The 25,219-nt window shown below is 46.9% G+C and overlaps 1 protein-coding gene across 2 annotated transcripts in view; it reads right to left on the bottom strand.

The window, feature by feature from the left end:
- Positions 1-467: 467 nt before the first annotated feature.
- The window catches only part of LOC121159014 (androgen dependent TFPI regulating protein), a 66,412-nt gene continuing 41,660 nt past the window's right edge, over positions 468-25,219 (bottom strand). Inside the window, exons 4-6 of one of the 2 annotated variants that reach the window (XM_040984001.1) lie at positions 20,693-20,808; positions 10,173-10,324; positions 468-1,385 (exon numbers count right to left, since the gene is read on the bottom strand). In XM_040984001.1, the coding sequence (XP_040839935.1) occupies positions 1,351-1,385; positions 10,173-10,324; positions 20,693-20,808 (303 nt within the window). In that variant the 3' untranslated portion in view covers positions 468-1,350. Of the gene's footprint in view, positions 1,386-5,996; positions 6,289-10,172; positions 10,325-20,692; positions 20,809-25,219 lie in introns of those variants that run through there. The other variant, XM_040984000.1, reaches the window with a different exon arrangement.

Genomic DNA, 25,219 nt, shown 5'->3' on the forward strand with positions numbered 1-25,219 from the left:
TCGGGGTTCTTCTTTTTTTTTTTTTCCTTTAACCAAATTTCTTCCAAATAATGCTCCTTTGGGAAGCCCATCATACAGGCTCTTGGTGACCCACCAGTGGACTCATATACCTGGTCCTGCAGTGTGGTGTAGGAAGTAGGGCGACCGCTTGCCTCACCGACATCCCACATGGGTACCAGTTCATGCCTCTCTTGTGTTCCACTTCTGATTCAGCTCCCTGCTAATTACCCTGGGAAAACAGTGGGAGATGGCCCAAGCGCTTGGACCTCTGTCGCCCACGTGGGAGATCTGGAAGAAGCTCCTGGTTCCTGGCCTCAGCCTGACCCAACCCTGGTGGGTGTGGCCATCTGGGGAATAAACCAGCAGATAGAAGATCTCTCTTTCTCTCCGTAACCCTGACTTTCAAACAAGTGAATCTTAAAAATACATTTACTCACAATAGATATTTGCTATGGATGATTTTTTAAAAAGGCCTCTTTCACTCCAAATAACTCTATAGAGAAAATCAAAGTAAGGTTCGTGACTCCTCAGCAATCACCTAATAATTAGCTTTGCTTAACCACATAAAGTCGCAGCAGCCTTTGATCACTCCCCATCTAGAGTCTTTCCCAGTTAAAGGTACAGCATTCATTTGATGAATTAATGAACATTCCAATGAAAGAGATTTGGGTGAGGTTACTATGTTCAAAGTGTATGAATCTTTGCTCCCTAGAAGGTAAGATTTCCCATTATTTTTGATAATTGATTTTCTCATTGGTCCAATTCATGTGCTATTGTACCAGGTGGACAAAAAAAAAAAAAATTGGTCGACTTTATCTCCCAACATTTCTAGAGGGAGGAATAAAACAGTGGATGAGAAGTTCACCAAAGTGCCTAGCATTCCAAAACGTTTATTTTATGTAGGAAGCTTGGGATGATTTAGAAATGGCCCAGGGCTAGGATTAGATCTGGTAGATCGTGGCCATCTAACTTGGCCTCCCGCAGGTAATCTCTCACCTAGGTTGCCATTAGCTTCCTCCGAGAAGAGAAGCTTGGCCTCTCTGCCGACAAACTGCGACCTTACATTTGTGTGACTTTGACCAGAGGTCATCCATCCCACGTGCAGGTCAGACTGAGGCAGAACATTCCCAGGCCACAGGAGTTGCTTTTGGCACGTGCAGTCAGCTTTCCAGAGTCAAGTCTGCTCCAATGAAGCTACTTTCATATTGCTCTTATTACATTTGAGTGTCACTCCCTGCACTTTCTATCTTCCTATGTTGCTCCACCACTTCCCCCAACCTGAAAGTTAAAAGAAAAAAAAAAAAAGTCTTGTGTTTTCATCATCTTTGATTCTTGGAAAATGGTGTGTGATCACTTCCTCTTCTTCGGTGGCGGCATCCTGTCACCTGGAGGAACAAATACAAAGAAACCTCAGAGTCCCCTCGTGGGTGTTTTTGTGTGGGTGGAGAGTCATCCTGACTCAGGGCAGTGGGAAGACGCACTTAAGGAGTCTGGCAAAAGAGCTGCCTTAACTGCCTGGACGGGAGCAGCTCCGCTTCCCTCTGGCCACTGAGCTCATAGCAGCCAATGGACCAGGGGCGCTGCTTGCCCCCACGCAGCCATGGGGTTGCAAGATGTGAACAGTCCGTGGTCAAACCCTGAAACGTCACAGATGGAGACAGAGATCACGTCAAGCTAGGGAGGACACAGCGTCATGGATGCTCACCTACTAAGGGTCAGTCCACTTCCTCTCAGTAAGTCATCAGCCCACTGGCACATGGAATAGTTTGTAGTAAGTTCAGTAAGGTTTCATTCTGCTGAAAGTATAGTGTTATCTAAGATAATTTCCATTTCTACAGTAAGTTGATACCTTCATAGATAATGTATATAAGATGTAAAATTTCATCGGTACATGATTCTTCCTGTAATACATATATATATGTTTTATACATATATATATATATTTACATTCCTATCAAATACTATCAGGCCTATTCTTTTAAAACATACTTATCTATTAAAATCCCGATCAATTAAAACTGATCGGGATTTTACTCTGTTGGCTCTACCTTCAGACCAGAGAAGGTCTCCCCAAGAAGCCGTTGAACTTATCTGGACAATAAGATGCTGGACTCTATGCTTGCTATATGCTTGCAATGAAGGAATCTCAACTGAATTTGAACTGTGGTCACGCAGCAAGGTGGAGGAATCCACCATGAGGAGGAGGGTTATGGGAGGGGTGGGGAGAATCCCAGTACCTATAAAACTGTATCAGATAATACAATGTTATTAACAATTAAAAAAAATCTAAGTATGTCAGGAATTACATTAAATGCAAATACATTAAATTTTCCAATTAAAAGAAAAAAAAAGAACTTATTTACTTGGAAGACATGAGGGGGGGTGGAAGGAGGAAGAGAGAGATTAATTCTATTCACTGGTTCATTCCCCAAATGACTATAACACAGGACTAAATCAGATGAAAACCTCCCTGGTCTCCCACAGGGGTTGGTAGGGACCCCTTGGGCCATGTTCCTCTGCAATCCCGGGCACATTGACAGGAAGCTGGGTCGTAAGTGGATTAGCCAGGCCTTGAACCGTTACACCGATATGGGGTGCTAATGTTGCAGGCGGCAGCTAAACCTGCTTCTCGACGCCACCAACCCTCCCATCCATCCAATTTTGAGAATTTTTCTCAATGTCTTTGCCTTTATTCCCAAAGTCTGGTAGCTAGGCATTATTGCAATAGTTGTGTTAAGCCCCTTAATCCTGTGCTTCACCCTTCAAACCCTGTGAGCTCCAGTCATTTATTGAGAGGAAAACTAAATAGCTTGCATCGATTCCATTCTGTTGGACCTTCCCTTGTCACAGAGTGACAGGTGCACTTGGAGCTTACCTTGTGGTCCCTTAACCATAGTGAGATCATTTGCATGAAAGTCAGAGGTAAGACAGACACTTCTTTGGGCACCCAGCTCACATGACCATCCTGGCCTCCACCTCTCGCAGTAGTATCTCTTCTTGGGAGATCTTGGGAGATCTCTTCTTGGGAGAGTCAACACGCTCCCTTCTTGGGCTCCTTGCCTTCCTCCTTGCCAACACTCTGCCTAATTCCGACTGTTTACCTACTTGTGTTAGTTTCACCTTGCTTTCATTTCAATTTGCCTTGTTTCCCTTTGAGGTGACTCTGTCTACCCCAGCCAGGCCTTCCCTATGGTAGTTTTGCAAGCACGAGTAAAGTAGTGTCTCTTTTCTGCAGGGTGTGTACTCTGAGCCTTTAATACAACTAGCTAATTCCTTCACACGCAGGAGCTTAGCAATATCAACTTTAACTGGGATCCCTGTGCAATCTATTTGAGGATTTGAGAAAGGTTTTAAAAACTTCCTTGATACATGCTGCCTAGCAAGCCCCACCTCAGCCCCTTGAGTCGGAAGGTAACTTTAACCTCACTCCTGCAATCTCACTCCTGCAATCGAATGCCAAGGATCAGAAACGTCCTGCTCCACTTCAGAAATGCAGGGGCAGTGGTGGGAAATTCAATGGGGGGTGGAGCACGCAGCTCCTTCCGCTGGATCAGAAACTCCTGCATGTAAAACCAAGCAGCCAGCAGAGCCTTAGGAAGCTCCCTCGTAGCCATGCCCAGCTGGAGAGGCCACCTTGCCCTTGCAGGTCCCTGAGTGAAGCTCTGACAGCCGTTATTTCCCGTGGAGACTTGGAGGACCTCAGTATGTTAGAGGTCATGGCTGCTGGCTTTTTGCTCCTTCTGGAGGGGAAGGGGTGCATCTGGAGTCCCCAGGCAGTGGAGTCATTTCTAGGCTTCTCTCAGTGGTCAGCATCCATCCTCATAGTGCGTGATTGGGCATGAGGGAACTAGTGTAATGTTTATGTCTCTTACTCAAATGGAATCCACGCCCTTGGTTTCAAACCCCAATTGAGATGTGCTGTGGCCCTTTCGCATTCTTTCCTTGCTTCAAGGGAGTTTTGTCTGTTGGAAGTCTCCTACTTGGCAGCTCAGGAGTAACTGCTGTTCGTGTTTCTCTCAGTCCATCTTTCACCTGTCAGACAGTACCAAAGCTTACAGATATTTTATGCCAAATAGTTAATCTTCACTTGTGGTAAATCAAACCGTTTTCTGATGGCATTTTTAAAGAAACCTCTGTTTAAACCTGCCTTACTATGGATTTCATATATCATTGTGTACTATCACAATAGCAATAATAACTAAAAATAATACAAATAAGTATTCAAGAAAAAACCAAAATTCCCAAAGATTTATACTTATGTGTCTACAAGCTCCCCCTAGGCTTTGAAGTACAATCTTGATGTGTATTAAGCTACTTTCAGTGGGCTGCTCTGGAGAAGGGGAAAAAGACAGGTGATTGGGGGGGATGCCAGGGGTCACAGCAAAAAGGTTTGAGCCCTGCTGAGCAGTAATTCCAGCAGGGAGCTGAAACTGAGGGGGCGAGCAGAGGGGAAGAGGCTGAGTAGAAAGCAGTACAAAAATCCTGAGCAGACTAGCTTTGAGCACAGAGAGGTAAAGTGAGACGGTAAGAAAGGCCAAAGGGAGCTGTATGTTTGCTTTTGATTAAACGTTGGCCCACTGGGGTCATGCTGTAGAGTAGCGTCTGAGTCATCTCATGATAAAATTCCCCTCCCCCTTAAAAGAGAGTCTTCTATTTGGAAAGCTGAGCCATTGAGAGGGAGGAGACACAGAGTAAACCATTTGCTGGTTTACTCCCCAGATAGCTTCCAAAGCCAAGGCTGAGTCAGATCGAAGCCAGGGGCCTGGGAATCTTTCTAAGCCTACCAGTGGGTGCTGGGACACAAGAACTTGCACCATCTGCCTCTGTCTCCCTATAGCAACCCCATGACAATTTAAAAATATATATATTTTAATAAATATTTTAGGGGCTGGAGCCATAGAGTAATGAGCTGAACGTCTGTCTATGGCGCTGGCATTCCATGTGGGCACCCATCCGTGTTCCAGCTGCTCTACTTCCCAATCCAGCTCCCTGTTAATGGCCTGAGAAAGCAGTAGAGGATGACCCAAATCCTTGAGTTCCTGCACCCGCATGGATGAGGCAGAAGAAGTCCCAGGCTCCTGGCTTCAGATCAGCTCAGCTCTGACCACAGCAGCCATTTGGAAGTGAACCAGTGGACAGACAAGCTTTCTCATCGTCTGTCTCTCCTTTTCTCTCTATCTCTGCTTTTTCAAATAAAAGTAAAATCTTTTAAAAAGTCATTTTTACTGCTTCTCTGAGCTAATACACTTTTACTTTGTAGTATAACCAGAGGCTTGTGGGTTCCACTAAAGCGCTTACCAAATAAAAAGACAGTTTCCCAGCAAGAAAACAGGCAAGGGCTGTACACGATGACCAAAGAAAGGCCTATTCAGCTTCACTCACACAAGCGTAAATTTTAAAGTCATCAAAAGATCATGAAAAGAAAATTCCTGTTGTTGTAAAAGGATCAAGGATATAAGAGAGATGGACTTGGTCACGATTTTCTTCAAGATTGAAACCAAGGACGTAGACCAGAGGGTCGTTCATTAGTTTCCATAATAAACGTCTCCTTTTCACAATTCTGGGTTATGAAGTACAGAGTGGAGAAGTGGTCACTACAGGGAGGAAAAATGGAGCAGGAGGGATTACAGAAGGGCCCTGGGTACCAGGCAACAATAATCTAGGGAGATAGGAAAGAAGGGTCCAGCATTCTATAGCACTCTGGGGTGGCTATAGCTTACGACTGTTTATTCTGTTATATAAAGAACCAGGAGTTGGAGCATTGGAGCCTCCCTAGAGAAAGAAATGATACAGGTTTAAGGAGAGTGATAAGCTACTTTTGCTCATCTGCTCATTGCTTGTATTACACAGGTATTGAATTAGCAACCTCTACCCCAATAAGTCCATGTAATTATTATATGTAAATAAGAAATGTGAGAAAATGAATGTAAACAAGGCTCGTGGGAAATAATATTAAGGAAATAACAGTAAATAAATCCTGCCAGTGCAAAATTATGTTAAATTAGCTTTAAAAATTGAGTTTAAAATTGATAGTCTGTACAAAAGTGCTATCACCAGGTCCCTTGGCCAGCCCGGAGATCTTAGCTCACACGTTCAGAGCAGGAGGAAAAGGACCTATGGTCTTGGACCTTGACCTCTGGCACATGTCCCTCAGGCCATGGTAACAGCTGGCTGGGCAGCTGCCCATCCAGCCGGCAGATGCTTAGTCCCTCTCTGAATCTGCTGTCTCTTGTAAGCTGGTTTTCTCTTCCTGAGGGACTTGTGTCCTGGGCTCAGCATCCTTGTACCCTATTATCAAGAGAAAAAGAAAATTAAATAGTTACAGGGCAGAGGAGGGGCCCTGTGAGGCCATGTCGTGACACTGCTTTCCCCGATTAGGGTGGAGTGGCATCTGCCTGGAGCATACAGAGATGCTGGGACACAGCAGCCGAGCTCACAACTACCCACCAGTGACAGCTTCCCCCGTCTGCCTCCAGCACTGTTCAAAATCAGAGTTCTACCTCACTCCATCCAACAACTACAAAGGCTGCTCCCAGTGAGGGCTCGGAGCTGGTCTGGCCCTCTGCCCGGGAAGCATAAACAGAACCAGGAATGCGCAGGGCCATCAGAAAAGGGCATCCTGGGGAAACTCTTGAGGGGTTTTTGGAGCCTCAGTGTCTTCCAGAAGAACCTTGTTGGGAGGCCTGACCACAGTGGGTGCCTGACCCTGGGGTGCAGGGCCACTTCTCTGCTTCTTCCTCCCTGGGAGAGCCTCATCATACATGAGCTGACTTTCCACTGGGTTCCTGGTAAGGTTTATTTTTACCAACCTTTTCCCTGTCCTCTTCATTCATATCCACAGACAAGGAACACGAGTGGAGAGAAAAGCAAGGTGAGACAGAGCCTCTGTGGTCATAATCACCAGCAGTACAGCAGCCCACATGAGAGAATCTCCCACCACACAGGCGCTTACAATGATCTCCACTGAGAGGAAATCAGGAACGTGGGGTAAACGGAGCCTCATCCGGTAGACCAGAAGCCTCAGAACCTCTAGGGAGGGCAGAATCCACAGCTGTGGACCTTAGGTCTACTGAATGGGACTATGCATCTCGACATGACCCCCAGCTTCCCCAAGATCTTCGTTTTAACAAGACTGTGGATTTGAGAGGCCTTGACCTGTAACAGTGGCTCCTGACCAGACAACACATTTTATCAGGAAGCTTTACAGAAAGTCCCCATCTTTGGGACATGAGTGGACTTGATTTAGCGGGCATGGGAATCGGTACTTCCGAAGCTCCCCTTTCATCTTTTGTTGCAAAGCCAAGGCCAACAACCGAAGGATTTCTGGCGCATCCAGTGGATCTTGACCGGAGATGTGCCTGATGGCCTGGAGGGTGATTCTCAGTTGGGCTACATTCTGTCTCAGAATTCCAGAGACAGGGAATCCAGAAAATTCCAGCCTACATTCCACAAATTCTGAATAGCTGATCTGGAGAGGAACTCACAGCAAGGGACACTAACACCACTAAGCCCCACGAACTCTGACACAGCAAGCCAGGACACTCTGGGCAAACTGGGCCATGTGAGAGGCTATCCTGCCCCTGAGGAATTGCCTGTGGCCGGGCGAGGGACATGACTTGGTGTGCTTAATTCCCATTCCAATGTTCTTCCCCCTGTTTTACATTGCTGCCCTTGACATGCATTTCTTCTTCAAGACACTCCAGCCGCCTCCTCCTCTGAAGGCTCAATACTGTCACCTGCAACCACTAGTCTCCCTGGGTGCTGTGTCCTGAGCATGCACCCCTCACCTGCACTCGTTAGTGCAGTGGTTAAGCTGGCAAAGATGGGGTATCCAAAGACATACCCCTAACCCTTAAGAAACCCGGGTGGGCTGCACAAATTCCTGAAGCAGTAGTGAAAATGCAGGAAGGGCAACACGTTGGTCTTGGTGAAGAGGTGCCAGCAGGAAGCACGATGGAGCACCCTGGAGGGCACCAGAGCCAACCCTGGGCAGATAAACACAGGCTTCCTGGGAGAGGTGTGTTCAACTGAAGGAGTAGGTGTGAATCAGGCCAAGCCTGGGGGTATGAGGAACGAACATGAGGAAAAGAAGCAACTGATGCTACTGGGGCACTCAATCCGGAGGAGGAACGCAGACGCTGGGCCCAGGCCCGGATCCTGGAGATCCTGCGTTCCTTCCGAAATATGGACTTTTTTCTGTAAACTGGGGAAGACTTAGAGTGCTGTGAGCAAAACAGAACTTAGAGAAACACACTCTGTGGGTTGCCCTGGCTCATTCTCAGTCCTCCGATGTGTTCGTGGTAATTGTAATTTTGTGAGCTCCATTTTCACTTTCTGCTTTGGTCATTTTGGGTTGATCAGGATCTGTTCAGGATGTAAGATGTTTATGATCTGTTCTGATGAGAGGGAGAAAGAGACCCAGAGTTGTAGCAGGGTCTGGTCCTCACGTGACATTCATGTGCAGCATAAATAAAGATCCATACGTTGGTGCCAGTGTATTTGCTCAATGGGACTTAATTGTAGGGAGATATCGGACATACTGCCTAAACAGTGATGCTTATTAAGAAGGGTTTTGTGTTGGAAGCAGTGACTTCAGTAATAATCAGTGAGAAGCTTATTTTTGATTCAATGTCTTTAGAATTCATTTCAGGGTAACAATTTAAAAATTAATCATCATGGAAGTCAATAAACTAATTAAAAAAATTTTTTTTACTAAGCTCTAGTAAACTAGTTTTTTTTTTTTTTCCTGCACTTCTTACACATTTCAAATGATTTAGTTTCATTTTATTTTAAATATAGATTTGGGGAAGCATCAGAAATTTTTACCTAAAATTTTAAGGGACAAAAATGAGCTAGAACCAATTTATCTGAAATGTCAACACCACTTCTTTTTGCCAGATAATGTCGGGTGATCTGGAATCCTGATTAGGGGAACGATTTCTATTATTCAGTTTTTTAAGAGTTTGCTTTCAAGGAAGATATTTCCTTGAGACCTTCTTAGCCAGGCCAATTCTCCAGGACTAGAAAACGCATGGCAGATTCAAGCTGCCTGCCTGCTTCTCCAGGGTCTCGGCCTTCTTGCAGAAACAAGTAAGGTGGGGTTGAGCCCTGAGCACTGTGCACTCCAGGCGCACGGGCTTGTGTTCTGCATCAGTTCCTAAAGTGGGAGGAGATGCTACTCCCGCCATCACCACTGTGCTAGAGCGGCACGTGGGTGAGCGATGTGGTTCTTCGCCTTGCTTTCCTGCAAAAGCAGGGTGCAACTCCTGCCCTTCTCTTTGGGTAGGGGGAAAAAAAAAGCCATGAGTATTCTGCAACCTGGGGGTGAGAGTAGTGAATAAACTCTTCTATCCTAAAAGCATCTTTTTTTTTTTTTTTGGTTTTTGCTTTTTTAAAGAAGAAGCACCAAGGTGCTATTCACCTACGATTTGAAAGCCTAGCTTACTGATTACCCACAATCCCAAGCATCCACAACACTGGAATCTTCAATGTGATTTTATCTTATACAGTTGACTGTCCCTTATCTGAACTGCTTGGGATCAGAAGTGTTGCAGCTATTGGAGGGTTTTGTTGTTGTTATTGTTGTTGCTGTTTTTAACTTGTAATGTTTGCGTAGACTTTGCCAGTTGTGCCTCCCTAATACAGAAATCCGAAAGAGTTAAAGTTTCAAAAATTTTAAGTATCAGGTCAGCGTTAAAACACAATTCTGGGATTCAGATTTCCGGATCAGGGATACTCAGCCTGTATCACTGAACGGGAACTCCTTCATCAATGCGTCTTGGGGTTGGACAAGAGCCACGAGGCCTCTGTACTACCTCCTTCCTGGAGGAAGCGCTGAATGCTCAGGTGAACTGGGAAAAACCATGCTCTCTCCTTTCCAAGTTCCGTCTTCTGTGACCTCTGAACTTTTGAAACAAGACTGTCTTTAGCTCTAAGAGGAAAGAGGTGTTGTTTCAGGGAGGAAGGGGAGGGATGGGAGGGTCCTGTGGAAGTCTGTCCCGCCACTGGGGTGCGGGATTTCCTTTGCCTGCCTTGGTCAGAACTTCAGTCCTTTGGGGGAAACGCATCAGGTTCCATCGGCTTCCATTCCGGACTAGTTTTTCCTTTTGTTTGTACAAGGAGTGAATAGAGAGGGGGAGAGAGGGATCTGTGAGTGAGAAAAATATACTGACCCCATTTCCACTGGTTGAGCTTTTCTCCAAGCAGGTAGACGGCTGCAAGCAAAACATAGCTGAGAGAGAAGAAGACTGCCAGGCCAAAGGGGCTGAGCTGGGCAAACACAGGATACACCCACGTGCCCGTTTCAAAGTAGAGCCACAGGACCCTGAAAAAAAAAAAAAAACAAGCCACAGAGATTAGGATAACAAGAGTATAATTAGACGTTTTTCTTCCCAGCAGATGCTAAAAATGGCATGAGTGGCATTTGTCAATATCTGAAGTGGCCTACAGACCGACAGCTGTCATCATGTCTGTACAGATGGATTTGTTTTAATAAGGCATCCTGTTTCGTGGGTTGGGCTGGGCTACTGTAGCTAATCCATTCAAATTCAGTGCTTGTGGAAGGCCACACGAGAAGATAGGGCACATCATTAACCAAGGAGAGAGAGAGAGAATGCGAACAATTCCAGTCCCGGAGACATAGAACCTGCTCAAATGCATCCGTTTTCAGGCCCTCAGCCAGACAAGCGGGTTTCCTCATGAGTTTGTCTAAAAGTTTGGTGCAGTTGTGCATAGTTCTGCAAGTCAACAGGTTAGGAGGGGCAGACACGGATCCTTATTGCTCTACTATAACATGTGTGGAGTTTGTTACTTCTAATTTCAGCTCTGCATAGAGTCAGGGATAGGGTGTTAAGCAGGAATGGGTGAATTTACAGAGAGCTTCTGATATTGTTCATAAAGAGTAGAAGCCATTTCACTAGAACCATGTGAAGGGGAAAAAAAATGCTAGGAGAGGGTTTATGAGGTTTAAGTGGAGCCCAAGGAGGCAGCTTGTTGGAAACCGATCACGCCAAAGATGCCAACATCCAAAATAGCTTAAAAATGAAATATGGGCAAGATGAAACATCAGCCACAGTTCCTATTTGGTTGTGAGTATGGAATTTGGAACAAGGTTTCTATGCTTCCGAGTCTAGCTCTGCCACCTGTTAGCTATTCTATTCAGAAATCTTTTTAACCTTTCCATTCCCCTTTCCGACCGTGGAAGGTGGAGACGCACCAGGACACATCAGCCAAAGCTGTTGTGGAGATTATGGGAGTTAACACACCTTAACACCCAGTGTAATGTTCTGCATCAGCTCTGTGGGACCTGGTAACCAGTTGACAGGAGCTCAAACACTTCCATTCCCACGGAGAGGTAACGCCATGGCAATGTTCCCAGGAGGCTTCCCGGGAGGCTGTGACTCTCCCATGACAACAAAAGCCGTGTTGTGACTCAGAAACAAACTTCACGTTTGGATACCCCAAATGATTTCGGATGGAAGAATTTAATTCTGTGCTTAAATACATTTTCAGCGAACTCAAGTGTTATCTCAATCATTTGAAGTGATTTCAGTCTTTTCAAAGTCCTGTAGAAGAGATCTGTGTTCAGGTTAAAGGCTAGGCGAAGGGTGAGGTGAGGAAGATCCCTAGGATATAAAATTAAATGACTCATCTCTGAAAAGCCAAACATGTGGAAGTGCAACCCGTGCAATGAGACACGGTGTTTGCAAATCATGTGTCTATGAGGGATGACTCTCCAGCGTGTATAAAGAATGTCTATAATTCGATGAAATCATAACCAACCAGTTACAGGGAACTTCAACATTCTACAGAGAAGTTGCACAAATGGCCAATGAGCCTATAACAGGATGCTTAACTTTACTAACAACTGAGTAAATGCAAAACAAAATTCCTATGAGATAGTATCCCTTACCCATCAGGTGGTTACTGTTAACATTCAAGCCAAAAAAAAAAAAGTTCCCCCTCAAAAGAAGACAACCAGTATTGGTGGAGCTATGCCACAGCACAGATGAACCTAGAAGACATTTTACTGAGTAAAATAAGTCTTACAGAAAGACACATACTCTAAGATCTCACTAACATGAGCAGCTAGAGTATTAAATTCAGAAAGAAAAATGATCTGGGGGAGAAGGAATGGGAGTGTTTCCTGGGTCTTGTGCTTCGGTCAAGATGAGAAGTTTCTGGAGAGTGACGGTGGCAATGATGGTAGGACAGTACAAAGGTGCTTAATGCCATTGATCAAGTTGATGCATTTATGTTATGTGGGAGTTGCTTAGTTTTCTGTTTTTGTAATCAAACAGCAGTTTTAGGAGGTGTCAATCTAAAGGTTTTCCAAGTCTAGGGCCAGCACTTGATCCCTGGTCCTGTCATTCTGCTCCCTCAAGCCAGTCTGGATGCTTTTCTCAGATTTGTAATGAGATGATAACAAAAATCGTAATGGTCAATTCCTGCCACTATGGGAATTTCTTACACTATGCCCCCCATGGGTGCACTTTGGGATAGTAAGTGCTCGGGTCTGTGTGTCTGCAGAGAGAAGTTACAAGGGGCAGGAAATAAGTATCCCTGGGGCGGGGGCAGAGTTACAGCTTGGGGTCACCCAAGGCGATCTGATCACAGGTCAAACAGGTTGCTTAAACTGGTCCTCTTTGTTGGGCTATATCCTTGAAATTAGGGCTTCCTAATCCCCAAACACACTTACAGAAGATGGTCTACCAATGAGGCACCACCCCCTCCATGCCTACAACAGCTCTGCTCGTTTGGTTTTGCTTCCTTCAGCGTAAGGCTCGTAGAGGAACATTCCAGAGGCCAGATAAGCTCTTGCGGATTTTCACCCAGAGACCGTGCCCAACAAGTGCGTTCATTGACAGTGGAAAACGTCATGAGGCAAGATGACAATAATTCACTGAAGGGTGCTGAGCCAAGAGAAGGGAGCAGACAGGCACACTATCGGCCCACTTCCCTTCCCCAGGGCCTGTCTGCATTCAGGAAGAGACAGACGCGCACACAGGCACATGGAGAAGGCAGTAAACACAGAGGCTGGCTGGCAGAAACTCCGATCTGTCTTCTATCTACACTGACATCAGCTCCACTCACTCTCTGCCCGATGCAACCATGTCTATCCTTCCTTTTAAATATAGCCTGACATATCCATTTCATCCCACTCTAGCTTCTTCATCTCCTCCGAGTTCCTGCCATTTCCCTCCATCCTTGCCCTCTTCAGTCCATTTTGCTGCAAGCGAGCAAGTCAACAAGCCTTCTGCGATCTGTCTGCTCATGCCAGCAGAACTCCACAGCGTCAGAAAAACACCCTCGTGCCTTAACACCCAGATCTGGAGTACACCCACACAGAGTTCCCTTCTGTTGCTTTTTTATTACGTTTTTAATTTATATGAGAGGCCGGGAGAGAAAGACTGGGTGGGACACTCCCATCTTACTCCCCCAAATGCCCGAGATGGCTGTGACAAGGCCAGGCAGAAGCCAGGAGATAGAAACTCAATCCCAGTCTTCCAGGTGGGAGGCAGGGACAGAACCACTGGAACCAACATGTGCTGTCTCTTAGTGAGTGTATTAGTGGGAAGCTGGAATTGGGGGCAGATCTGGGACTCAAACTCATGCACTCCAACACAGACTGTACTCTAACTGATGTCAGGTCTAGCAGGCCAAGAGCCTACTCCTCCTTTCTGTTTCTCAAATGCCTCGAGTTGTGCAGTTTCTGGATCTTTTGCCCTGCAATATTTACCGTGGGAAACACCTCTGGGTTTTCAGCCCAGGCTTGGCTGAATGAGTTTTAAATGGTGGGCCTCAGCTGTTAAGATCATTTTTCTAGACAAGATTTGTTTAAGATCCTGCACCCAGGCACCATTCAGTTAAGTTAGGCCACTTGCTTTCCTACCCTTGTCACCCATTGCACTGTTTTTCTCAACAGTCTGGAAGCTCTGCAAAGACAGGGCTGATCTGCACTGTGCACAGCTGCTTCCCTCCATTTTAAAACATACTGCTAAATGAACGGCTGGGGTGATGTTCTGTAAGCCTTACTCACTGTGGACGGCTCTCTGCTGCCTGACCCACCAAGACCTGCAGCAGCCTTGGAAGACTGGGAAATACGTCCTGAAGCTTCTCATGCTTGGCTTTGTCTGACACTTTATTAACACTTTGAAAAGGCCAGTTATCCCACGCCTCACCTCACTTCTGAGAGCCACGTCCTGGGCCCAGCCCTTCCTGAGTTTCCTGTTAATGTGAGCTAAGCTAGGTGGGTACCATCTAGCAGTCTCAAAGTCAAGTCTTAGATCCTTCTCATTCTAAATTCGATAGCATCCCTGGGTTAGCGGGAAACTCAGGTGGTTTTTGTCTTCCCCCTGGGAAAGCAGTGAATACCTACGGGTTAGAGGTAAGAGTTGACATAAATGTGAAGTGTTAACCTTTGTATCTTGTATTTCTAACCCAGCAGGAAAAGTAAAATAAAGGGTGTGAGCAGAAACTGTGAAATGAGAGTGTTAGGCAAATTGTTTGCTTGGATGGTGGAGACAGCAGCAATGATGAGAACGGGGAGGGGCCCTTGTCACGGCATTTCAACTGTTGCCCAGCCCCTCCGGAACAGCCCTCTTCCAGTGGCCTCGTCCCACCTCGGGACGATGTCCCACCTGCGTGAGGATTCTTCTTCAGCTGCAGCAACCTGATCATTGCTTACCACCTTCTCTGCCTTGTTGCCTTATTTTCCCAGCATTCCTCATGTCTGTCTCTCTCCCGCTCTCTTTCCAGAAAACTCTGTTCACCAGGAGACTTCAAAACTACCTGGATCTCCCCTGGCTCCTTGTCCCCCTTGGAATAGCCAGGTCTAAAGTTGCAACTGAAGGTTCCTTGTGGCAGGTAGTTCCTCATCTTAGCTGAAGATTAGGATTGCCTTGGGGACCCTTAAAGATTCCAGAGCTCAGGATACATCCTGAATCAGTTAAAACAGAATTAAATTTTTTGAATGGGACCAGGCTGTGGATGATGTTTTAAGTAACAGAATCATCACGTTTCTAGTCCACTCATTTAAAATAATTGTTAGAATTCTTTTAAACGATGGCTGATTTTTTTCCCCCTTTGCACCTGCCTGCTCTATGCCAATTAATCCACAAAAACTACTCTGTTGATGCAGCAGTGAGTCCAGCGTTATCTCCCACTTGTGACTGCAATGTCGGGTGGTTGATTTCTGCTGCAGGCATTGTGGGTGAGCAGGACCTGAGGACTGGGCAGGAAGACCAGCAAGTATACATCACCCTGGCTTCTCGCAGTCTGCACTGCAGCTTGGCTAGATCCCAGATGTTGCTCATAGGATGTTTGGGTAACATCACTATATCTGTCTACACATGCTAGTCGATGGAAGAACTAACGAACCCTTCCGTGGGAAGCAGGCCTGTGACGGGGCATCCCACTGAGACCTGAGGTAATACAATTACGTTTGATCCGAGTGGTCCCAGAGGAAGGTCATATTTCAAGAGCAGCAGCAGTGGCTCTGGGGATAGGAGGAGCTCACTATGACATTGCCAGTAGGGAGAAGCTGTGTGTGCATACTGAATTTTACAAGGTGGCTAGCCCTGGAACTCAGCTGACCCCAGCTCTTGGCAGTTCGTTTGGATATTTATGTTACTGAATTAAAGGTAGAGTATCAGAAAAAAGGGGAGAAACATAGATAGATAGATAGATAGATAGATAGATAGATAGATAGATAGATAGATAGATAGATATAGTTCCCTCCCTAACAGAGCTGCAAACAGCTGGGGGAAGCCATGTGCCTGGAATTCCATCAGGATCTCCCACAAGGGTGGGTGGCAGAAACCCAAACCCTGGGGGCTGTCATTCATCGCCCTCCAAGGCACTTTATAAGGGAGCTGGGTCAGAAGTTGAGCAGCTGGCATTTGAACCAGCACTCCCATATGGGTGCTGATGTTCTCAGTAGTAGCTTAACCCACTGCATCACAAAGTGTAGTGTATTCTTGGGGTAAGGTATGTGTGTGTGTGTGACTGAGAGACAGAGACACAGAGAGAGAAATATGAGGTAAAAAGACTCTTATGTATGGGGACCCAGGAAGTTTTGCTGAGACACCTCAAGTGAGTGAGCAGAGCATGAGAGACTTCTTTTGGCTCCAAGGAACTGCTAATGGAAAGATTTCCCAAGAGTCTTATCTAACACTAGGACATGGCTGTGTGTCAGTGGGACACCTACACTTAGCGTGCACAGCCTCACACACCATCAGAGACTACACTGGCATTGGAGGGTTTCTGCTCTACCAAAGGCAGGGTTCTAGTGTGCTGTAGGCCAGTTGCGTGGTTGCTGTGGCCAGGAGTATTGTTGTACTTCCATCAGCAGTGACACTGTTGGGAAGGTGTGCTAGCTCACTGCTTGTGCTGTCCCAGGAGGAGGCACCGGCCTGTGAGACTAGGAACTGTGACTTCAGCATTTGGGCGACCCAGTAGTGCTGGGGACAGTCAGCAGTGTGGGTTGCACCTTGTGCGATGTGGCTGTGGTGTGAGGATTCAGTGGACTGCTGGAACTCCCAAAGTGGAAGCCTTGGAGCACTGCACCACGTATGTGCATATGCATCGAAAAGGGCTTTAAATACTCATATTTGGGATATCACTGGAACGACGGATAAAGAATAGGAAGAATAAGATGCGATGAATGACTCAGGTAACTTAATGCTCTGAGCGATTTTTAAAGCTAGGATACTGTATTCTTTTATTCTAAATAATTTTTATGTTTGTAACAAACACAAATTGTATAGGCTTTATTTTATATAACAATTATGTGCTTTACTTTGTTTCCCAACTCTTGGCTGTCCAATCCCTTTTAAGTGCTGGTGTCAAGATCTAGGGTCCCTCCCTCTGCATCCAGCTACAAGGGGTTTTTGAACCACTGTTGTCGCAGTCTTCATTCTCTTGGCCTCGGGACTGCCTCCCTCTTGTTCATTTTTCTCCCAGTCTGTGCTAGAAGGCACACCTTCTGTGACACTCTGGCCCCTCCGCTCAGCCTCTTCCTCCTCTGTGATCCCATGGCTCCTGGCTGTTTGTGACACTGTATTACATTCCATCTTGTGTTCGTATAATTTGCATGTGCAGCTCATTTCCATGGCTTATGCATAAACCTCCTACACACTGAGGCTTGGCCTGCTATGACTACTTTTTCCCAGCAGGAAAGTCTCCATCAGGGGAAATATTTGTTCAATAAGAGCATGAATAAGAACCGGCTTAAGGAACATTTCTATTTTTCTTCTCTTTAGCACTGTCTTGGAGAGAACTAGGTGAGGTGTTTTGGGGTGAACCAGCAGGGAGAAGTGGGTGAGTGCCCATATTTATAGGTGACTAATGCTTTCCAGAGGAAATGAAAGATTTTCAGTCATGACTAGTTTGCAAAGCTTTATTTTCCCACTTGGGGGCCTGCCCTCCAGTTCTGCAAGCTGAAAACGAACAGAAAGCAAACACCACAGGTGAGGCTCACCCCACAGCCTTGGCGGCGATTTTTAGGCCATTGCAACATGAGGCAGGCAACAAAATGCTTCCCCTGATCAGAGTTCCAACTGTTCAGCTGACTTGTGTGTGTTTGTCATGTTCCCTTTGACCAGGCTCTGCTATTTCCCCATCTGACCATCCAAACTGGCACACCTAACAGCTGACCCACAGCCATTTCCCCAAAACATTTCCATGAATATCCACAGTTTGTGGAACTTACTCACGGCCGTCTGTGGCTGTGAGGGCCCTTGGACCTCCACACATCGTATAACAGTAGAGATCCAAGCAGCCAAGAACCAGAGGTTGTCTAACCAGGTTAGAGACAGAGAGAAGGAAGCTTCCTCCAGTGGAGCAACCCTCATCCAAGCATGACTATTCTGGCAAAAATGTGGCTTAGTGGACCCAATCCTTATTTATGAGAGCAAGGACAAAATCCTTGTGCCTCAACTCTCTGGGCAAGGTCCTCCCGATGTCAGCTCTCTGCTCCTCCTCTCTGCGGGCTCCGCTGCCACGGCCATCATGTCTGACCCAAGTACCAAGCCGAGGACAAGGATGCTGCAGCAGATTTTAGAGCACAGACTCGGTCAAGCTGTTTTTGCCTCCGCATGCAGCCTGGACTTGGCAGAGCGGTTTTACATGTACTAAGAGTTGAACAAACACCTGGTCAGGTGAGTCAGTGGAAAGAAAACGAGCTGGGAACAGAAGATCTGCATTTAAATTGGTTTAAGCCCCAGCTTACTCTCTCCACTCCTGTCCCCCACCATATGACTTTGGGCTCAATGGCTACTTGGAACCAGCATCCACACGTGTCACCAAGCTCTTTTTGTTCCTGTTTGGTTTATACTTCTGCCAAAATTACCCTCCAACCGACCTTCATTAAAAGCTGCATCATTTACGCTGCTTACAGTTCTTCTGTAGAACAGCATTTGGTTTAAGAGACCAGCTCACTACTGTTGATTCATGGGCTGATTCTGCTTTATCATCCTCAGCAGGCCTGCACTCAGCTCTTCTGGCCCTTGGCTGTTACTCTCTTCTATGCATAAAGTCCTTTTCCCCCTCTGCTCTGCCATATGCCTTCTCCTCACTCTTTGGACCTCATCTTAGACAAGTTTTCCCTTGAAGAAGCCAGGCCTGAGCAGTCTTCCATGTACTCAGAGCACCCTGGCTCTCTCCACTGCAGTCTCAGCATCCTGTATCCCCATCTCTTCCCAGTTTTCTTTCCCACACAGTTCCTAAGGGCTGTGCACATCATTGTGCCCTCAGCATCTTAGCACAGGGCCAGCAATGAGGAACAACTGGGTGGATGTAGCATGCCCTGAACCCATCCCCCACCACCTTATTCCTCCCTTCTTCAAACTCCCAATTTCTCACATCAGTGGAACACACGTGCGCACACACACACACACACACACACACACACACGTTGTCAATCAAGTCCTCAGGTAGAACAAGGCTCTACATCAAAGATTCTGGCTTATATATGATCTCCCTAAATCACACTTAACAAAGAACTATAAACTAGAGTCCACCAATGACAGAGCACACAAATTCATGTGTATAATTAGCCAGCTCTCATCCTGCTCATCTTTTTTGAAAAATAATGATTCTTATTTGTTGGAAAGGCAGAGAGAGAGAGAGAGAGAATCCCCCATTCACAGTTCACTCACAAAGCTAGGAGCCAGTAATTCAATCTAGATCTCCAACCTGGATGACAAGGACCCCACATGCGCCAATCACCTGCATCCCATGACGTGTGTTAACAGGACGTTGGAATCAGGAGCCGAGCCTGGACTCCGCATGCGCATCCTAAACAGCATCTTCATCTGTACATAACCCCTCCACCACCTTAATACTCTTCAACACAACTCAGAGAGGGATACTTCAGTGTGCATATACTCTTAGCCCAACCCAGGGCCAGGCACTCCATGTTTAGGGAAGATACTTTTGGACAAGCTAGTAATGACACACCATGGCTTGCATTCAGCCAATGAGCATTCTTGTACTATTGAAAAACACTGCTTAGCAATCAGGCTTTTTTTTTTTTTTCCTGCTAAAGCCTCAGAATTGGGGCCAGCATCCTGGGACAGTTGAGTCAAGCCTCTGCCTGTGGCACTGACACCGCATACGGATGTTGGCTCTTATCACAGCGGTCCCACATACAATTCAGCTCCCAGACAATGGCCTGGGAAAAGTAGTAGAAGATAGCCCAAGTGTTTTTAGACCCTGCCACTCACATGGGAGACCCAGATGAAGCTCCTGGCTCCTGGCTTCAGCCTGACCCAGTGTTGGCCATTGCAGCCATCTGCAAAGTGGAAGAACCAGTGGAAGAAAAAAAAAAATCTTTCTGCTTCTCTTTATGTAAATTGTGTAAATTTTTCTTTGTGTAAATTTGACTTTCCAAATGAAAACAAAAAGCCTTAATTCAGTGCTGACGTGGATCTAGAGAAAGAACATCAAACGGCCTTCATTCTGCAGGCCTTGTGCTTGGCCTGCTCCTTCCAGCAGAAACAAAAGCCTGGTGCTGGAGGAGGAGGCCAGAGTGTGCCAGAGTGTGCCAAGGGGCTTTCACAGCCCCTTGGAGGAAGGTCAAATACATACAATCCCTTGATGGCTGACCATGCCGTGGCATTCCTGAGAATCAACTTAACTGAGTGGTTGAAAGGTGAAATCTAGGCCAGCCCCTGAAATCATCTCCCATGCCTCTGGCTAGGCTGTGCTGCATACCTCTAGGCAATTGTCCAAATGCCCAGGAGTCCTGATGCCAGATGTTGATGCAAATAAGCCCCATAACGAAGCAGGCAACAGGAGTGGACCCACTTAGCGTGTTTCCCCTGTGGAATGCTTTTTTAGGTGGAATAGATTGAGATGCCTTAGATCATCCAGCCATTCAAGCATTGTAGCTGCAAATGGACTCACAGATCAACGTGTTCCTGGGGAAGCAACCATGTGGCTTTGCAGTGATGACTTCCAGAGAAGTTGTGATGTGGTCTATGAGTGTGCCCATCTGTATGTTCCTACGGATGCAAGCTCTCCATGAGCATTCAAACTAAACAATAAGAAAGCCTTCTTCCTTGGAGGGGTAAAGGTGGTTAAATCCCCACAAAGCCCAGATAAAGGGACTCTTCTGAGAAGTTTTTTTTCTGGACTATTGCTCAAGGTCCTGAATGACAAGTTTCTGGGGCTTTCTCCAGGCGATTCTTACCTGCCGATGTAGGCAAGGCCAGCAGCAGCCAGCAGGGTGAGTCCCGTTTTCCTCGATGGGTAGTGATATGGTCTGAGGATGATCTCACCCAGTGAGAAGGGCAATATGGTAGTGTGCTGCCAGAGAAAGGATACAACTTAGTGAGGGCAGGTGCCAGCTTGCCTGCAGTACCCGCAGCCCTCACTTCCCTCCCCGCTCTCTAACACGCTGCAACGTACACGTTTTTCATAACTTGGCTGAGATCCTGTTTCTTGGAAACCAAAAGACCTACTGTGATGTCAGTCACCTGTCATAATGGTTCAGATTCCTTGGGTTGCCTGCCAAGATTCTTTGTACAACATGGTCACACTCTCTGGTCCTGCTTTGGACCCACAACCACGATCTCCTAACACACATACACTTGTACCTATGTACATACAACACACAGTCTACACACACACACACACACCCCTTTTGCACTCATGCACAACAGCTCACATACAGGTACCTGCAAATGTGTATGTACACTGTCATAGTCACACACATGTAAATTCACACATGGGCAACCATGCTAATTCATACACACTGCCCACCATCACACCGTGACACACACACACACACACTCCACTAGAAGAGAGCCATGCTCTTCAGTCTTGCTGTTGCTCAGTCTGCCACCCCCATCTTGTCTTCCAGGGGGCTGTGCCTCGTCACTTCTTCCTATTCAGATCCTTTCTATGCTTTGCAATCGAGGCAACCTTCTAGGAGCCTGTCTCTGAATTTTGTCCCGTCAGTTTCTCTCCCGCAGTTCTACTTCCTGTCTGTGCAGTGCTGTGCAGTCTGGCACACAGCACGCCATTCACAAGCTGTGTGTTGTTGCACGGCGCATCTGACCCATGCCTGTCTTCCGTGCTCAGTGCGCGCTCTGGGTGGGGCCCTGCAGAGGTGGAGGTGTTGTGGGATGGGTGTGAGCTCTTTCTGCTCCCCTCCATGTCCACCCCCTCCCCGGCATCACCCCCTCCTTATCGCCATCTGGTCTTCACAGCTTCCAAAGCCTGAAAGCCAGAGTTTCTTTTTAAAATGATATCATCATGGAAGGAAGCGTTCAGTAGAGTGGTGCCTGCAGAAGTGGGCACAGCCAGGGCCCGCTCCCTTCTTCCGCGAGGTCACTGCAGTTTGCTGGCCTTTCATGACTGGAACCATTTTTGAGGCCCCTCTGCTGCAGTCTGCTTCTTGCCATTGTCCAGCCATGCTTCTGTGTGTGTGAGTGTGCATGTTTAACACTCAGTTACCCTTCTTCCTCCTTCCCTTCTCTCTGCTGTGTGCATTGGGCAGCTTCTCACACTCAGAGACTGTCCCTGGGCACTCCATCCCACACCTGTTGTCGAGCCCTGCACAGTATCAGCACTGTGCTTACATACACGCGAGAGCTTAGGAAGGCTGGGAGGGAGAGTAGGGGGTCTCGGCTCATAGTCCCTGCCCAGCCACATGACCACAACTCAAGGCACCAGATCTCAGCAGCCTTCACTTGTTAATGCCAAAGCCGAAGTCTTTGGCTTGCGAAGCAGGTGCAGGAGACAGCAGCTCCCTGCCTCCCCCACTGAGCTCTCAGGAAAACAAGATGAGCTTCCCCTAACAAAAAGTATGGCAAAGTTTGATGATGCAGGGGTGGGGTGGGTAGGACTAAGTCTTGAGGAGAGGACATACTGTGTGAAGAGGGCCTCCAGGGGAGCCCTGCCAAGGCTATAGTCAGGTAGCTGAAAGCATTGGGCTTCTCAGGGGTCTTGGTCCGCACATTTTGGCCACGGAACCTGGAGGAGGAGGAGCAAGGCAGAGCTTGTGCCAGTCTAGTGTCTGAGCTGTGTGGTTGGGTGGCACAGATCTGCCCGCCATCCTCCTAGCATGTGTCACCCTGTTGTCCAGATGACTGCTGCACTGATATTCTGATAAAGAAGCAAGTTGTTTCAGGGCCCACACTTTCAAATTTCCCTAAACCTGCTTCCCTGGTTACCCATCTGGAGCTACAAGGAACCCAGGTCCCCCAGAGCACTGCTGTGAGGACTGCGCTCAGTACAGGTCAAGTTCTTGGCCAGGAGCCCTGCCAGACAGCAGTGACCTTGTTGTCCTCCATCAGAGCACTGCTCTTTCTCAGTTGGGGTCTGTGGTATCCTTATCCCCACATGCCCTGACGCCCAAGGCCTAGGATTTGTGGAAGCCATTGCAAAGTGATAGCTACACCCTCCCTGTAGAACACCCAGCCCTGACCCCAATGATCTCTGCACCCAGAGCCCATCCCAGGAGGCAGGAGTTGGAGCTATCTGCCCGCCAGTCACTTTGCCAGCTGCACTCTGCCACATCCAGGAGCAGCCAGCTTGTATTAAGCACCACGAACAGGCCCATGACAGCAGCCATCGATCTGCTCGATCGTATTAACCCTGCCCACCCTCGGCAGCTCCTCTGCGTTCATGATCACTTGCAATGGAATTCCTGTGGATGAACGGAAGGGAGTTCACATTTGGAGTAAATGAGTTTGCGGTGATGAATACTTTCCCAACAAACAACTCGGGGATGCATGACTGGTCACTTCTCCAAGCAGGCTGCCCTATGCCAGTGACATTCAATTGGATTTCCAAATGAATTCTCCTGGATGCTTTCTGGGAAATTTACTTCAGTGATGTCATTAGTGATGGGCCATAGACTGTGGCTTCGTACTAGCTAAAAGGTCTTTAAATGAATCCCAGTTTCTGGTCAGGGTTCCGGGCAAGAGGCAAGAGGAATAGACGAAGACGGACCGATGTGTTCTATGAGCTTTTGAAACATTGAGCCACTGAGAAGGGCCCAACATGCATGCCGCAGTAAGCCTCCTGGTATTTCATCCCACATTGGCATAGATTATGTAACCTGTGTCAGACAAAATATTAAGGAAAAAAATCCAGGAAGACAAAATCGAATATGCTTTTTGCTTCCAAAAAAAAAATCTAATAATTAGGCTGGGATTGACACAAATTAGAATGCTGCCAAAAAAATTACTGAAAACAGTGACTCATTTTGTATTTCAATTAACAGTTTCTCAGTTTCCCTCATAAACAGTGAAGCTGACAAAAATTAATGATCTCAGAGGGGATAAAATATTTTCCTTCCGAAGTAAACAAAACATCTTGATCTGAAACAATAGCGTGCATCCACAGAGTGGATGGCGGGGACAGGATCTCTCCTGGCTGAGTAGTTTCCACTCAGTCTTTGTCTCTAAAGGCACCAGCCGTCAGGACAGAGCGACTCTTTTTCTGTCCTTTTCTGCCCAGACACACCTTCCCCTGCTGGTCCACAGTGATGCTGACTGCTCTCTGACACCTGAGAGGCACGCTGCAAGCAGAAAACCTTGATTGGAGTATTGGTGTACTGATTGCACTTTTGATTTGGGGTTTGAAAAATAGCCTTGGAGAGAAGTACTCGAATGGATCAGCACATTGAAAATTCTTACAACTTGGCAAGAGTGGCGACATGGAAAACGGCAATGATTTAAGCACGTCATTGGATTCGCCCAATGCCAGTAGGTAAATAGTTGCCACAAATATTCCCTCTGTGTGTGAACTCAGCCCGTCCTGGGGGTAGTGAAACCTCCAAAGATGCAACCCACAGGCCTAGCGGAACCCACCAATTCCGTAGGAGACTGAGAGAGCTCAGTTTTCTCCAGTGAAAGTCAGGGATCCCACACCTTTTAAAACGCCCCTTGACAATCACTTAAGAACATCATCTCTATTTACTGCTTTCCCGACCTCCTGGGCTATCTTCCCCACTGAGGTGAGTTAATCCCATTAACAAGCCAGACCACCTGCTGGGACCAGTCAGCAGGGGGCTTTCTGCTTCAGGCTGCTGTCTACCCTGGCGCTTACACACCCACCTAACTCAGGCTGGCTTCAAAGTCCACCTTCTTTCCTGGGTCCAAGCAACACTTGGAGAGGCTTCCGATATGGGCTCCCAAAGAGGAATTTCTGATCTTCTCCAAGTCTCCCACATCGTGCCTGTGGTGTGTTTATGGTGCTAGCTTCTTATTTTATCCTTTAGTGTTTTAGTGCATTAGCAAGATTCTTTTCATTTTGGGGTGTGTCATGAAGGACTCTTTTTGGGGGGCTAAAAGTGTATCAGACATGCCTTTCTTTCTTTCTTTTTTAAAAAAATGACACCCTACGAGATTTCCTCAGGAAACAAACACATGATCAAAACATCAATTAAGACTCCAACTGTACGTACAACAACCACAGAAATGGAAACAGAACTAACTTTAGGCTGTTGTACACAGCCTTGTCATTACTCTGCGGATAACACTCCTTAAGTGTGGAAACTCCATGCCCTGCAGGACCACAGTAATAGTTATTTTGTATATCCTTATAAGGCCACCCCTGGTTTTGCCAGCTACCTGTTCTCCTGCTAAAAAACTTGCACCTCACTGCTCAGAACTTTCCCCGCTACAGTGTCTGCCTCTACAGGTAGGGATAGTACCGATGGTCTTCAATGCATTTTCAAGAGGGTTTTGTGTCCAATGTCAGAGCC

The sequence above is a fragment of the Ochotona curzoniae genome, unplaced genomic scaffold (genome assembly GCF_017591425.1).
Source record: "Ochotona curzoniae isolate NIBS_2020 unplaced genomic scaffold, NIBS_Ocur_1.0 contig_4064, whole genome shotgun sequence".
Taxonomy (NCBI): domain Eukaryota; kingdom Metazoa; phylum Chordata; class Mammalia; order Lagomorpha; family Ochotonidae; genus Ochotona; species Ochotona curzoniae.